Here is a 13629-nt window from a genome sequence, read left to right as displayed (position 1 = left end):
CGACTCTACTTGCTTCCGCCCGTCATGTCGCTCAGACCTTGCTTGAACTCGGCCTGGCCCTTCTGCACGGTCGAATCTCCCGACTGTGCCTCTGTTCTGGAGGCCGCGCTGCCGGACTCTCGCTGAGCGACCCCGTCACCGAGTCCGTCAAGCGTGGAATTGATCGTCTGCAGGCTCCAGGTCAGCTTCCCCAGCCTGTTGCTCAACACGCTCCACATACCCCTCTGATCGTCTCGCCTGCCCCGTGAATCGTGTTGAACAAGCCCTACAACGCCCCCAGCATGTCAGACTCGTCCGCGGCAATGGCAATGAAGCCAAGATTGCCACACCTTTACACCCTTGCCAATATCCTGGCCGGCTTGACCAGAGCCCGTCTGTGCCTCTCCGCTCATTCTATAGGCTGTCTATGTGGTTATATGTGTAGAACGGTCTATAAGTTTGATAGAATTGTTCTGGACAAGACAGACGAAGCACACGACAAGATCGTCCGGCTATGACGACACATGTCGATCAATTGCCTTCTATTCGCGTCTTTTCCCCAAAGAACTTTGACACGTGCGAGACGACAGAAGGCAACTACATGAGTGCAATTAAGACGAATAGACTCAAAGTGATCAAGAAGAGTGATGAATGTCCCTTTGCGTCGCAGCAAGAGCGTGTCATGGTCAGGCTGAAGAACTCTCGAGCGCGTCAGCTTTTGTCCTGCTAGACGCAATGGGATCTAGAGGAGTTCTCTGAATCTGCCGAGCAAGCCTGTCCCGGCAGGAGCACCAGAGTCGCCGCCTTGCGAGTCTGCAGAGGGACCGGACTCGCTCGCTTTTGCGCCATCGGGATACGAAGGAGTCTCGAGGGAAGCCGCCTCACCTGTAGATGAGGGCTCTGCTGCTCCTTCGGCCGCCTTGGCTGCCTCTCCCTCCTTCTTCTCTACCGCATATCCGTTCTCACCGATCGCGATACCCGAATTGGCAAACGGAGTCTCGTAGCCTGGCGCGGCATCGGTCGTGATGCCTTGCGCCTCGGCAGCTTCGGTTGCTTTGACGCTCTCGCCAGCGGGAGCGGTCTCTGCCTCGAGGCCTTCCGCCTCTTCCTCCTCGTCCGATTCCTCCTCATCCTCTTCTTCCTCCTCTTCTTCGTCCTCTTCGAGCGAGCTGCCACCTTCTTCTTCGTCTTCCGAGAGGTAGCCAGCAGCGCGAACGGCAGCCGGAACGGGTCCGGATCGATCCATAGGCTCAGAGGAAGTGAGGTAGACCTTGCTGAGTTGACGGAGATCGGACCACCATTCCATCATCTCCTCGTGAGAGCGAGCTCGGAAGGTGTAGGAGTGCTCTCGGCCAGTGCTCATGCTCTGGAAGCCAGAACGCTTGTTGCCCGACATGCCCTTGCCGCCTTCGATGTGGAACTTGTGCGAGCGTGCGTTGGCGCTCGTGGGTGCTCCGAGTGTGCACTCGGGCAAGAAGAAGGACGTATCCGGATTCGGGTTGGAGTCAAGATCCGAGGTACGGTATTCGTGGAGGTAGCCAGCAGGCGTGAGGATGTAGTAAGCATCCTTGTAAGACTTTGTGAAGCGCTTCTTGCGTTCGAGCATGCCCATGTGAACCGGGATGACCGAAGGATCGTCCTTGCCAGGGTATAGGATGTGATCGGGGTTGCGCAGAGGTGTGTCTGGATCGAGCAGGTGGTCCGAACGAGCGGCAAAGGCGATCCATTCGGTGTTGGGCTGGATGGTCTTCATGAGCTGACCCATGACTGCCCAGGTCTCTTGGACTTGGGACTGGCATCGGCTCGACCAGTTGTCAAAGGTCTCCCATGCCGTCTGGATGGCTTTGACGACGCCTTCCTCGAAGTGGGCAGAGTTGTTCTGCATGATGATGATTGACTTTTGCAGAGCGTTCTCCTCGTGGACTTGCTTCTGGAGCTGACGCGCGACCAAATTGTTCGTGTACCAGGGATCCTCCTTGGCGCCAATTCCCATGGGCGTGTTCTTGAGCAACGTGATTGAGCGGGCCAGGTCGGTGATCTGCTTTGTCGACAGCTCGCGTTCCTTTGCAACTTGCTGCAGATCAGACAACTTCAGCGAGGCTGTGGAGATCTACACGGAACAGAGCATACGTTTGCAAGTCGGCCTGTGTCCATCTGGATGTTCTTGATGTGCGCCTTGATTTCGGCTCGCAGGCGCTGGAGGTGCTGCACGATCGAGCCATCCACAGTCTTGGACAGGTTGGCGTGATGGTCAGCAATCGAGCGCGACTTTTCCCGCTGTCCGTACCGATGCCGTCAGCACGCTAGCCGAGCAGAAACCGTGGTACTAACAATGCCATAAAAGATATCTTGCATGCCGCCTTCACCGAGGAACTGGTTGCCTTGACGGAAGGGTACTTGGATGACTCCACCGAGCTTGGTGAGCTCGTTGGCGGTGTTCTTCTCAATGTCCGCAATGCTAGCAATCCGGCCATAGGTCAGTCCGCGCTGAGGGCAAAGCGCCTTTGTCGCTCACCCTTCAAAGTAGGCAATCAGATTCTTGGTGATGGTCTTCCATCCGACGAATCTGTCGATGAGAATATCCGAAGGTCGCAGTTCCATGGGACCTGTCATCTCCCTGGCGTCAGCTCGTGTCTAATCCGGGGCTCGAGCGCATCAACTTGCCTGTCGCCTTCTTGACGAGCTGAGAGTTTCGGCTCATCGTCGACTTGCGCGAGGCAACCGTCGAGGGCCGGTGTGACGCTGCATCTGCTTCGACCATGTTCGGTGCTGCCAATGTTCCTGTCAGGGCGGTAATGCTTAGCGGAGACTCTTGCTGGACTGGCAAGTCCCGCGCTTTCTCGCGGGCTGCACCTACTTTGTATATCTCGTCACTGGCTATGCAAGTCCGCTCGAGCAGGTCTGAGATATTGGAAGGTAGACTCGACTAGTCGCTGGCGGAGCTGACGTCGACTCCAGCTTTGGCGTCGCCTGCCTTCTTTGGTAAATCTCTCACGCTTCTCGGTCGACATGGACGCGACGGCAAAACTGCGGAGAAGCACGGCGAAATCGTCTCTGGACGAATAAATTCCGTCTCTGCACTGCTCCCTCCTCTCCTGAAGGCATCTCGCCTGGATGCTGATGACTCTCTACGTCCACGCATACTTCCAACGATGATGCGCAGGAATGCTATGCTCGCTCTCGTCGCATCTCTTGTTGCAGTTGCCTTTGCCCTGCCCGCCGAGCAAGTCCAAGCCTTGACATTGACATCTGCTAGTCTCACCCGGCGTGACTCTGACCAAGACACCTGGGCCTGCTCACTCAACGTCTACACGCCCGTCAGCGTCCAATGCCAATTTGACTTGGAGTTCTTTGCCAACAATCCGGCTACCAGCAGTGTGTTGCGAGAGAACAGTCTCCGAATCAGCTGATGAGATACACAGAGATGGTCGCTACTGGTACACAGGGCTGCATTGCCATCCGTACCATCACCGTCGTCGTCCCCAACAAGACTGGTGTCGTGCGCTCACTTGCTTGCTTTGCGCGTCTGCCTTGCTGAACTCATATCCAGATGGGCGTCTATATCGAGCTTCAGTCGGACGACAAGCAGTCAGTCTGGGTCATCACAGCTTCAGCTAACCTTGCCACAGGTGAAGCCAATGACGATGCACTTATAGCACAGCTGATAAGCTTTAATCAGGTGGCTGGACGGCCTGGCTGCTTGCCAAGGGTACCCATACCGGCAAAATCTCATACGACGACACCTCGCTCGCAACGCTCGATTTTGGCCAGACCAGACAGCTGGCCCGTTGCTATTACAGCACCAAGTGCGGCCCCACCTGTTGAATCAGTTGCCGTGACCACAATCTGAGACCGAATGCATTGTCACCGCGATCGTTGCACCGTTTCGTTGCTGGAAATAGCCTCACAGTCCTACGACGTTCTTGTTGCGCTCGCTTTGCTAAGCCTTTGCAAGATCGAAGCTAAGATGCGCTCTTTCGCCGTGTTCGCCATTGCCTCTGCTGCTTCCGTATGCGCTGCAGTTATCGGCAGCATCAAAGTCGATACGAACGCCGCCGCCATGCGACGTTTCTACCAGCCCGGTACTTTCACAGTCGAATTCCTGACTAATGACGAAAAGCCATTCCACTGTATCTTTGATGTCGCAATGGATTTCGATGCAGCTCTTGGTCAGGTAAGAGATCTGCCTCATCTCAACAGGACCCTAGACTGATTCACCAAGCAGCGCTACCAGCCTACAAACTTTGCGCCAGGTTGTCACCTCGGCAAAGTCTCAACGAACGAACTCTTGGGGAACATTGTCTGTGACTTTTCAAACGGTACCAGTCGAGGACTGACGAACGCTCACAGAGCATCTTTATCGAAGTTCTTAGTTCTGACAAGAGCACAACGATTGATTTGTCCATCACGTAAGTCTTCCCGTCGATGTGCACCATCTGCACTGTAGCTCATCAAGTCGACCAGTGCCGATAAACAGACGAGCATCTGGACAGCTTGGCTCTTGTCCACCGCTTCGCACGTCGGCGCCACATACCTGGGCGACGAAAGTAGCGCAGATCTCAGAGTTCACGTGGCTGACGGCGATTACGAGCTTCCGCGCTGCTTTTTCGATACCAAATTTAACCAGCCAGGCGTCAGCTGTTGATATCCGTCCAATGCATCGATGATCGATGAGCCTGTTCCAACGACGCAGCAAGATCGTCACTTCTGATCCCATAGGCTGACTTGCGCAGTTGACCCACGTTCAGTTCGCATCTCGTTGCTTACCCATGATCTTCATCACGGCGCGCCAAAGAGACGCGTATCGCGTTCTCTTCCACGACGACGGTATGGATCTGGCACACGTCAGATGCAGCGATACTGCTGACATCAACTGCCGTGTTTGAGCCCCTATTTCCTTCCGTCGCCAATGCGACTGTGCGAAGCGCTTTGCGCGCTCGTCGCCTCTTACCCCTTCTCGTGCGAGACCATCTCAGGACTATAAACATTACAGCGATGCGCCTTCTCGCACTACTCGCCGTTGCCTCCGTTACTCTCGTCAAGGCCGCCACGAGCGGCGGCAACAATGATGACTCGCACATTGTCGCTAAGCGAGTGATCCCCCGAACCGTCTTCACGGTCGATTTGCTCATCGGAGGCAACACCTTATTTGAGTGTATCTTCGACGTCGAGACAGACTTTGGCGCACCTCTGAGCCAGGTGACCGATCTGTCCGCCCGCTCTCAAGCTACCAAAGGCTAACTTGTCGAGCAGCGCTACACGCCCGGCAATTTTCACGGAGACTGCCAGCTCGGCAGGATCTCGGTCAACGAGCTCCTCGGTGACATTGTCCGTGGATCTCCCGATCCGAATGTCAGCCACTGACGGAAGCTATCAGAGCGTACTCATTGAGCTTGTCAGTACTGACAAAACTACAACCATCGACATCTCCGTAGCGTAAGGTTGCGCTCCGATTGACTGCGTCCCAGCTGATCATTGCGAGTAGCGCCGATATGCAGACGGGGACCTGGCGAGCTTGGCTTCTTTCTACCGCTTCACATGTCGGCAGCACCTACCTTGACGACAAGACAGGCGCAGACCTCCTGCTTAATGATGATGCTGATAGCGGCGCCCAGCTTCCGCGCTGCTTTTACGACACTAAGCTCAATCAGCCAGGTGTCAGCTGTTGACGTTCATGATATGCATCGATGAGGCTATCTGCAGCGACACAGCCTAGTCATCTGGACGTCGCGTATATTCGCCACTTTCAGCTGCTGCACGCTTCAAGCATGCATCTCCATTCCTCGCTTCGTCGATTGACACGAATTTGCGACGACAGACTCCGAGTATGACGACGAGCTACAAAGAGCAGGCAAAAGTACGCTGATCACGCGCCCTCTCCCGAAGTAAGCATGAAACATACACGCATTCGCGACAATTCGTATCCGTCGTCGTGACCCACCAAAGAATCCTCTCCTCTCCTCGCTCGTGTCCATCGGTTGGCATACCGTTTCTCACACTATAGCGATGCGCTCATTCGCCATGCTTGCTCTCGCCTTTGTGGCTATCGTCCATGCTGCAGTCATCGGCGGCGATCCCGCCGATGGAAACGTCGTCGCCAAGCGAGCTGGCCAGCCGTCAATTTTCATTGTTGACATCATCGCCGGCGACGAGAACTTTTTCGAGTGTGTCTTTGATGTTGCGGTAGATCTCAGCTTGCCTCTCAGCCAAGTGCGTAGATCTTTCGTCCATTGGCAAGCTGGGATAATGAGTTGTCAAGCAGCGCTACAAGCCACAAAACTTTGTGCAAGGTTGTCAGCTCGGCAGGATCTCGACGAATGAGCTTCTGGGTCGTGTTGTCGGGGACTATCTCATCATAAGCTTCGAGAGCTAACGCGGCCATTCAGAGTGTCTTAATCGAAGTCCTCAGCAGCGACAAGTTGACGACCCTCGACGTTTCCATAGCGTAGATCTTCTCATCATACTACAGTCGACTGTGACTGACCGGCTTGAGCAGTGCCGATATCAAGACAGGCAACTGGCAAGCCTGGCTCCTCTCTACCGCCTCGCATATCGGTAATACTTATCTTGGTGACACGACTGACGCCTCACTCGCGATCGATGGTGTCAACAGCGGTCGTCTAGTCCCTCGCTGCTTTTACCAGACCAAGCTCAACAAACCAGGCGTCAAATGCTAGTCTATGTACAATGCATCGATGAGCCTTTTGCGAGCAGAACAGGTTGCAGGCCGTCTTCTGCGACACTGCACAAGTTTATCAGGGATCGTATTGCTACATGGAATACGGCTATCGCAAAGTTCCATCCTAATACGAGTATCGACGACCGCTCCGCACGACTCGAAGCGACCAGAATCGCGAAAACGTTCGCGATGGCCGATTTGAGACTCAATGCGTTGTCAATCCGACCGTTATAAGCTTCCGTGCCATGGCTCTCAGCAACTGGTGTCTCGTTCGATACTGTACAGCACGATGAAGACCACAGCAATGCGGGGTGCCACCATACTTGCGCTTGGCTTTGTGACCGTCGTCCACGCTGCGGTCATCGGTGGCCTCAGAGCTGACGAAAACGCCATCGTCAAGCGACTCGTCAACAAGCCTTACACGTTCACGGTTGACCTTCACGTGGACGAGGGCGCAAAGACATTCGAGTGCATCTTCGATGTTGACGTCACCTTTGGCGTGCCTTTCAGCAAGGCGTGTTATCTCCCCATCCTGAAAGAGTCCTCGTATTGACTCGGTAAAGTAGCGCTACGAGCCTCGTAACTTTGCGCAAGGTTGTCAGCTCGGCAACGTGATCACGAGCCAATTCTGGGGAGATCTCAGCGTCGTCGTCCGTGGAGCTGCTCTTTCCCTGCAATCTCCGCTCACCAAGGCTGTCAGAGCGTCTTCATCGAGGTCCTCAATGATGACAAGACAACTAAGATCGACATTTCAGTGACGTAGGTCTGAGCAGCATGTTCCTAGCCACGATTGAGCAGTCCTTACAGTGCCGATGTCGAGACGGGTACATGGCAAGCTTGGCTCCTTTCGTCTGCTTCGCATCTTGGGAAAATCGGCCTTGGTGACAGCACCAATGCGATACTCAGGTTCAAGACACCGGACAGCGACGTCGAGGTTCCGCGCTGCTTGTATGACACCAAGCTCAATCAGCCAGGCATCAATTGCTAGGGCTCTGGCAGGTTGACAATGCATATACGGGCTCGTCATCGCAATAAGACAGCTGTGAAGAGCTCATGGGCCAGTGTGTAAGACTCTCATCATCTCCGCGCAACAGCTGCATGGCATGTTACATGCGATGGCTCTCAAGCTGCCCATCCTGCCGTTTTCAAACGACAAGCGGGTTCCGCGAGTCGCAGGAGGCTCTGCACGGTCCCGCGCCGGCGCTCGGTCATCGCGACAGCAACGTCGCTGCATGTCGCACGATGCAATCTCGTCCCTCACATTTGTGCCAATTTGCTCTGGAGTCCGGCTTGCAAGCATTGATTATCGAGCTATTATACAGCATGTTCAAGACGGCTAGCTGATGTACTGATTGCGCTTCTTGCGAGCTTCGTCTTACTTGCTCGTGGCGCCGTTGTCGACGCCAAAATAGACAGTAGCGGTCTAAAGCAACGCAATGGCAATGTCGGATGGCCAGTCTATCTCATCATCACTGAGCCTGAACACAGGCTTCGCCCTTTCATCGTCTTTTACGATTTCGACTTTATCAATCGATGAGGTGCGTCGCAGTAGATGGCATTCTGTGGAAGCTCACACAACACGCGCAGCGTTACTCGAGCATCGACTGCTATCGGCTCCTTTGACGATTCCGCGGAATGATGTCGCAGCGTTTTCACGGAGAACGTTCAGACAGTGTGTAGATGCGCCCATGTCACAGAGGTCGCTCTCCGTCGTTTCCCACCTCCCGTGAAAGCATCAAGTGAAGCTGCAGCATGAGACACGGCCTTACAAGACACGTGCTCGGCGCACTTGCAACATCGCTCGTCGGCAGTGCCGCCATCAGCCCAGTGCACAAGCCAGAAGTCGCTCGGCGCGATAATGGAGACCATACTCAAGCTGCATACATTGACTTCACCAATCCACCCTGGACATGCTCCTTCGATGTGACCTGGCATCCAGTCCCAAAAGTAAGATCCCTGCCAAAGAGTCTGGACCACTCTGATGATTGAGCGCCAGCAAGCGGTCATCAAGAATTTTGCCCCAAATTGTCACGCCGTAGCCGCAACGGCTTTCTGTCTTCCCAGCCAAGCCACAGTATGACGGCGCTAGAATAATTTGCATTGCTTAGGACTGATAGCCTTCGCGCCAGTGTGATGTCTCGATCGAAATCGCCAGTAACTCAAATCCGCGGACAAACGTCTACTTTGTCGCCACGCAAGTACTTCAATTCCTCTTACTTTCGCTGCAGGCTTACGACGTCTTATGCTAGCGTCAGTCCTTCGGGGAAACTGTCTGCTTGGCTCCTCTCGACTGCTTCGCGAATCGACGGAACCTATCTCGATGATGATACAGAGGTCTTCTTAGAGCTCGATGGCTCCGGGACGGCTAGACTGCCGCGCTGCTTCTACGACACCAAGCGCGACCCTCCCGGCATCGATTGCTAAGAATACGAACTATGAATCAGATGCATTTCCCTCAAGCCATGGCAAAAAGGTGTGATTCCGGTTCTGTGTTGCCCGAACGGATCGCGGTCGTCAGTGCAGCCGTAGTCATGCGGCGTATTGCGTATCGGCTTCATCACTGCCGCTCCTGTATCCCTGTCCATCTCTTCCTGCGGCTCGCAGCTTGCTCTTCAGCGCAATGAGACCCAATTCGGCGATACCCGCAGTGCTCGCCTGCGCAGCAACATTGGTGCACAGTCTGTCACCTTTGAGAGATCAAGATACGACAGTCGTCAAGCGCCATGGAGGCGAGACCTTTAGCGCTTACGTCTATGCCGGTGACTTTTGGGACTGCACCTTCGATGTGACCTGGTACTCCGCAGAAAAGGTCAGCCTCCGGTTTACGAGCTACGTGCCATTCACTCGTCAGATCAGAGTATAACAGCTCAGAACCCCTCAACAAATTGTCAAATCGATAGCGCCAAGTACATCTTCTTGCCGGAAGAAGACTTTGTTCGCCCACGACGAGCGATCACGTACTGCGCTGACGTGCAGACGCAGTCCGCAGCGGCTATCGAGGTCTCTAGCGTCTTTGAGAGCACCAGCATCTACATTAGTGGCGTGTACGTGTCTTGTAGACTCGCGTCAACCTCGCTCACATGCACTCACACTGGATCAGCATCGATCCTTTCACGGGTGACTGGACCGCTTGGCTTCTGTCGGCGGCCTCGCACCTCCGCGACACCTATCTAAATGACGATACAGCCGCCCTCCTGCAACTTGACAACGATTCCATTCCGCGATGTTACTATGACACCAGCCGTAATCCGAAAGGTGTCAGTTGCTAGCAAGCGGACATCAATTGCATCGCATCTGCGTTTCGGCGGAGATTCGTGCGGTGCAGCCTGTTGACTTCTTTGCTTCTCAGCGTTGACTGTCCTCATCAACGACAATGCTGCTCAGAGTTGCCTTCATTGCCGCACTCGGCTTCGTGAGCGCTATCCCCACCGTTCAGGAAAGCACCACAGCACTCGGTCAACCTGTGGAACGAGACGTTCAGGTTTGGACAGAAAGTTGCTCGATCGACATCAGCGGACCAGGCGGCTCTGCTTCATGCTCCTTCAACTGCAACTGGGACAACACTGTCTCGCAGTTCAACAAGGTTGCTTCATCTCCGCTTTTGCTAGCAGGATGACTGACCGATGACAACAGCGCTTCACAGTGAGCGGCTGGAACCAATGCAACTTTGTCACTGTCAAAACGCCCGTCTCGACCCTCAATGGCTGGGTGAGTCCGTCGAGCTTCATGTCAGCATCACACTCACCCGGAGCGGATCAGTACGCGGTCTTTGCTCAGTTCTCGACAGCAGACGCTAGCTTTGTTTGGACCTTCATGTGCGTGCGAGCTTTAGCTAAGGATGCAACGCTGAAGAGCAAGGCAGTCTCGATCCTTCCAGCGGAGGCTCCCAGTCATGGTTCCTCTCGCCTTCTTCGACCGTTGGTGGCAAGAAGGCCACCGATGGCACGTTCAAGATGGGCTCCTACACCCTGCCTCGCTGTGGCACGGCTGCAGCCAAAGGAGTCACATGCTAAGGCTGTCAAATTGTATGCAATACATGCACAGGAGCTACTTAGTCGATGATGCAGCATGAATTGCCTGCCAAGAAATTATAAGATCAGCTTGTTCTCCCAATACATCAGAAGGAAAAGTACCGCAACATGTCCAATGCTTTGGACAGCTACCGCAGACCAATTTGGCGCCTTTGAGCGCAGATCCTCTGTTACTTCGCATGAACACTGGCCGAACATGATGATAGTGAGACATACGCCTGATCACTGACAGTTTGACGCGCGTCAAGGCTGTTGATGCCGCTCAGCATGATACAGAGCACGCACAGTCGAGCTCACTTGGGCGTGACGGGCGACGCGGACGCGACGATGATAAGACAGGCGAGGGCAGAAGCGATGGTGGACTTGAAGAACATGGTGACTGTTGTTTGGCTCTGTGTCCTCGTAGGGCTAAGTGAGCCGAAGCAAACGAAGCCTTCTTATAGACGACACGAAACGTAAACAGAGCCTGCGACGAGTAGCTTTCGCGCTTTGCATTTCCCCTGCACCAAACGATGCACAACATCGTTCGACGCCAGCTAAGATGTATCGCCGTACACAGGCCAAGTGAGGTATTGCATCGAACGTGCTGCCCAATCGCAAAACGCGACAACTGATTGCCGGCCGGTCAGCGAGACTGCGTCGAGCACTGATGTACTGACAAGGAGGCTCGGGCACGTAGCTCTTTGGACATGCTGGGAAGCGCTGATCGGGGGTCATCCCGCTCTCTGACTTGCAGGAGCTGTTCGAAAGTTAGCAGAAGCCGCACTTGTCATTGATCAAGTACCGATATGTGAGCGTGTTGGTATTTCTGACGGAGCCTGCCATCCGGATGAGGCCTGATGGGCTACGAATGTCAGCACACGTACCTGTCTCAAGGTTGATGCGAAGACGGTACGAGGTTTTCTGCGAGACCACTGGGCGTCATCATCGAGCGCATCGCTGTGAGCTCAGACTGACGGCCTGACAGCACGTGCCATCGAACGGCCAATCAGGCATAAACGCTGTCGTAGAAAGGTATCAGCAAGATTGTTTGAGGGGTGTCGATGCCACTGACAACTTGGGCCTACGATGACTGCCTCGAGCAAAATCAGCATGACCGTGCCACGCTCGCCTTTCTCCGGATCGATAATTTTAGAGGCTACGATTTCGATCCATGGCTGACTGGCTGACTATCGCATCGCAAGCACCGAATGAGGCTGCGCAACCCGACGGCAAGAAGTTCGCACCTCGTCCTTTTGCAAAGTCTTGCCGTCCTTTGTGTAGAGCCGAATCTGCTGTCCCAAGAAGCTGAAATGACCGAGATTGCTTCTCTGCGAACAATCTCCATGGATGCTGACTGCTCTGAGGCGTTGGCATCGGTCGATCGAGAGGAGTCAGACTTACGCAGGACATCCCAGCCTCGTCCGTTAGACACGATCGGACTGATGGCTGCTGCCGAGGCAAATGGGACTGCCCAGGCAAGTGCTGATAGCGCAAGGTATGCTCGCATGATTGGGACAGGACAGAGAGAAAGTCGAGACGTAAAGGGTAGAGAGCAACGGAGGAGTTCGATGGGCGTTGCTTTGGTACGCGCGCGGACCGGCGTGACAGCGAAGGGAGGCGGGGAATGCGAGCAAATGTGCATCGATGATGCGTACAACGAACAGAGCGAGTCATCTAACCCTTCTTCTTCGAGACACCTGCCCAGCCAAACCCCGAGTCAGTGCTTGCAGCCAGTAGCACAGGTTGCGATGACTTACCGACTGTCTTTCCACGACGACCGGTTGTCTTTGTATGCTGACCACGCACACGGAGACCCCAGAAGTGACGCAGGCCACGGTGGTTGCGGATCTTCTTCAGTCGCTCGAGCTGCAAGTGACTGGTCAGCTACGTGGCCGAGCTACGAGACATGGCAACGCACATCCTCACGGTACTTCGAGTCGAGTGCGTTGGAGACAATGTGCGAGTACTTGCCATCAACAATGTCCTTCTGTCTGTTGAGCATCCACATCGGGATCTTGTAGTTTTGAGGCGATTGCAAGATCGTGACTACTCGTTCGAGCTCATCAGAGTTGAGCTCTCCAGCCCTACAATGCAGAGCACTCCTCTCAGCACATGCCCACTACTGAGACTTGCTCCGGCTTGCCTCTTGTTGAGGTCAATATCGGCTTTCTTGAGGACGACGTTGGAGTATCGGCGACCGACACCCTTGATCTCCGTCAAGGCGAACATGATCTTCTTGTTACCGCTGACATTGGTGTTGAGCAATCGCAAGATATGTTGGAAGTTCTTATTCGGGTCCGGCGCTACCATGGACTGCAAGCACATCGCAGACACCGCAAAACGGCAATGAGGTGCAACAGGCAGCAGAGAAGCGACGACGGCCAAGCGAGCACAGTGAGGGCGCACGATCAGCTCTGCAACAGACTCTGATGAGGCGGGGAACGCACCATCTTGGCTGATGTCGAAGTAGCTCGTACTTGCAAACTCACTCGACGGGTGTGCACCACGGGAGAAATTTTGTCCCAAACGGCCCGCTGTGCCGAACGGGTGGAGTTTTTGAATTTTCAAATAGCCTTGCCTGTGCTTGCGGCGACGAACAAACCTGCTCAATCGCTCGATGCTCCTACTCTCTTGCCCTTCTGTGCTCAAGCGAGCCAATTCGCCGATTCTCCGATTCCACTTCTCGCGTTCACCGAAAACCGGAACTACCTGCTGACTGGGCAACGATATGACAACGCGAGGACGATGGGCTTGCGCAACGGGTAGACGATGTTGCTGTCATGACTTCGTATACATATGCATCCATTCCTTCTTGATCAACGAGCAATCGCCAAGAGTCCTGATGGCATGCACCATTAAAGTAGCATGCTAGACTGGATCAGTCTGAACAGTCGGACCAGTCCACTGCATTCGAGAAATGGCAGACGGTTTGGCATCCCAACCAGAATGGCTTGGATA

General features: G+C 54.5%; 9 protein-coding genes across 9 annotated transcripts; 6 read left to right on the top strand and 3 right to left on the bottom strand.

Moving 5' to 3' along the window:
- Positions 1-5: 5 nt before the first annotated feature.
- L969DRAFT_15197 (uncharacterized protein) lies at positions 6-392 on the bottom strand (the record flags this gene model as incomplete). Its single annotated transcript, XM_014714193.1, has 3 exons — positions 6-167; positions 221-265; positions 330-392. The coding sequence occupies 3 exons, from the start codon at positions 390-392 to the stop codon at positions 6-8; spliced, it is 270 nt and encodes an 89-aa protein (XP_014569679.1).
- Positions 393-493: 101 nt separating this feature from the next.
- L969DRAFT_45249 (uncharacterized protein) lies at positions 494-709 on the top strand (the record flags this gene model as incomplete). The annotated part of the gene is made up of 1 exon (XM_014714320.1): positions 494-709. The coding sequence occupies one exon, from the start codon at positions 494-496 to the stop codon at positions 707-709; it is 216 nt and encodes a 71-aa protein (XP_014569806.1).
- A 12-nt stretch (positions 710-721) lies between these two features.
- Positions 722-2740, bottom strand: L969DRAFT_92403 (uncharacterized protein; the record flags this gene model as incomplete). Its single annotated transcript, XM_014714319.1, has 5 exons — positions 722-2053; positions 2110-2256; positions 2311-2437; positions 2495-2585; positions 2644-2740. The coding sequence occupies 5 exons, from the start codon at positions 2738-2740 to the stop codon at positions 722-724; spliced, it is 1794 nt and encodes a 597-aa protein (XP_014569805.1).
- A 391-nt stretch (positions 2741-3131) lies between these two features.
- Positions 3132-5648, top strand: L969DRAFT_92402 (uncharacterized protein; the record flags this gene model as incomplete). The annotated part of the gene is made up of 12 exons (XM_014714318.1): positions 3132-3354; positions 3402-3478; positions 3530-3608; positions 3659-3766; positions 3882-4153; positions 4205-4279; positions 4330-4388; positions 4444-4526; positions 4973-5178; positions 5233-5307; positions 5357-5415; positions 5465-5648. The coding sequence occupies 12 exons, from the start codon at positions 3132-3134 to the stop codon at positions 5646-5648; spliced, it is 1500 nt and encodes a 499-aa protein (XP_014569804.1).
- Positions 5649-5985: 337 nt separating this feature from the next.
- L969DRAFT_92401 (uncharacterized protein) lies at positions 5986-6786 on the top strand (the record flags this gene model as incomplete). Its single annotated transcript, XM_014714317.1, has 5 exons — positions 5986-6189; positions 6242-6316; positions 6366-6424; positions 6476-6644; positions 6739-6786. The coding sequence occupies 5 exons, from the start codon at positions 5986-5988 to the stop codon at positions 6784-6786; spliced, it is 555 nt and encodes a 184-aa protein (XP_014569803.1).
- A 161-nt stretch (positions 6787-6947) lies between these two features.
- Positions 6948-7646, top strand: L969DRAFT_45140 (uncharacterized protein; the record flags this gene model as incomplete). Its single annotated transcript, XM_014714316.1, has 5 exons — positions 6948-7174; position 7198; positions 7225-7308; positions 7359-7417; positions 7466-7646. 5 exons carry the CDS (start codon positions 6948-6950, stop codon positions 7644-7646), a joined length of 552 nt encoding a protein of 183 aa, XP_014569802.1.
- A 536-nt stretch (positions 7647-8182) lies between these two features.
- L969DRAFT_289902 (uncharacterized protein) lies at positions 8183-9180 on the top strand. Its single transcript, XM_014714315.1, has 5 exons — positions 8183-8196; positions 8246-8605; positions 8655-8732; positions 8788-8852; positions 8908-9180. Exons 2-5 carry the CDS (start codon positions 8411-8413, stop codon positions 9080-9082), a joined length of 513 nt encoding a protein of 170 aa, XP_014569801.1. The 5' UTR covers positions 8183-8196; positions 8246-8410; the 3' UTR covers positions 9083-9180.
- Positions 9181-9278: 98 nt separating this feature from the next.
- L969DRAFT_58022 (uncharacterized protein) lies at positions 9279-10719 on the top strand (the record flags this gene model as incomplete). The annotated part of the gene is made up of 7 exons (XM_014714314.1): positions 9279-9467; positions 9515-9702; positions 9759-9915; positions 10095-10241; positions 10292-10366; positions 10418-10473; positions 10521-10719. 7 exons carry the CDS (start codon positions 9279-9281, stop codon positions 10669-10671), a joined length of 963 nt encoding a protein of 320 aa, XP_014569800.1. The 3' UTR covers positions 10672-10719.
- On the bottom strand, positions 10706-13453 carry L969DRAFT_92397 (uncharacterized protein; the record flags this gene model as incomplete). The annotated part of the gene is made up of 17 exons (XM_014714313.1): positions 10706-10735; positions 10792-10856; positions 10906-10938; positions 10987-11189; positions 11245-11299; positions 11349-11428; positions 11474-11507; positions 11556-11592; positions 11647-11690; positions 11744-11854; positions 12073-12138; positions 12229-12368; positions 12429-12547; positions 12590-12755; positions 12815-12984; positions 13119-13159; positions 13381-13453. 17 exons carry the CDS (start codon positions 13451-13453, stop codon positions 10706-10708), a joined length of 1467 nt encoding a protein of 488 aa, XP_014569799.1.
- Between the last annotated feature and the right edge of the window lie 176 nt (positions 13454-13629).

Source organism: Mixia osmundae (assembly GCF_000708205.1).
Source record: "Mixia osmundae IAM 14324 unplaced genomic scaffold scaffold_2, whole genome shotgun sequence".
In the NCBI taxonomy this organism is placed as follows: domain Eukaryota; kingdom Fungi; phylum Basidiomycota; class Mixiomycetes; order Mixiales; family Mixiaceae; genus Mixia; species Mixia osmundae.
Note: the sequence above shows the minus strand (reverse complement) of the source record. Positions and strands in the feature narration are given on the sequence as shown.

Excerpts from the sequence above, each read along its gene's own strand:
- L969DRAFT_289902 (XM_014714315.1), top strand. The coding sequence starts at position 8,411 with ATGAGACACGGCCTTACAAGACACGTGCTCGGCGCACTTGCAACATCG. Across the intron at positions 8,606-8,654 it reads CCTGGCATCCAGTCCCAAAA|CAAGCGGTCATCAAGAATTT; the intron begins GTAAGATCCCTG and ends ATTGAGCGCCAG. Across the intron at positions 8,733-8,787 it reads GTCTTCCCAGCCAAGCCACA|TGTGATGTCTCGATCGAAAT; the intron begins GTATGACGGCGC and ends CCTTCGCGCCAG.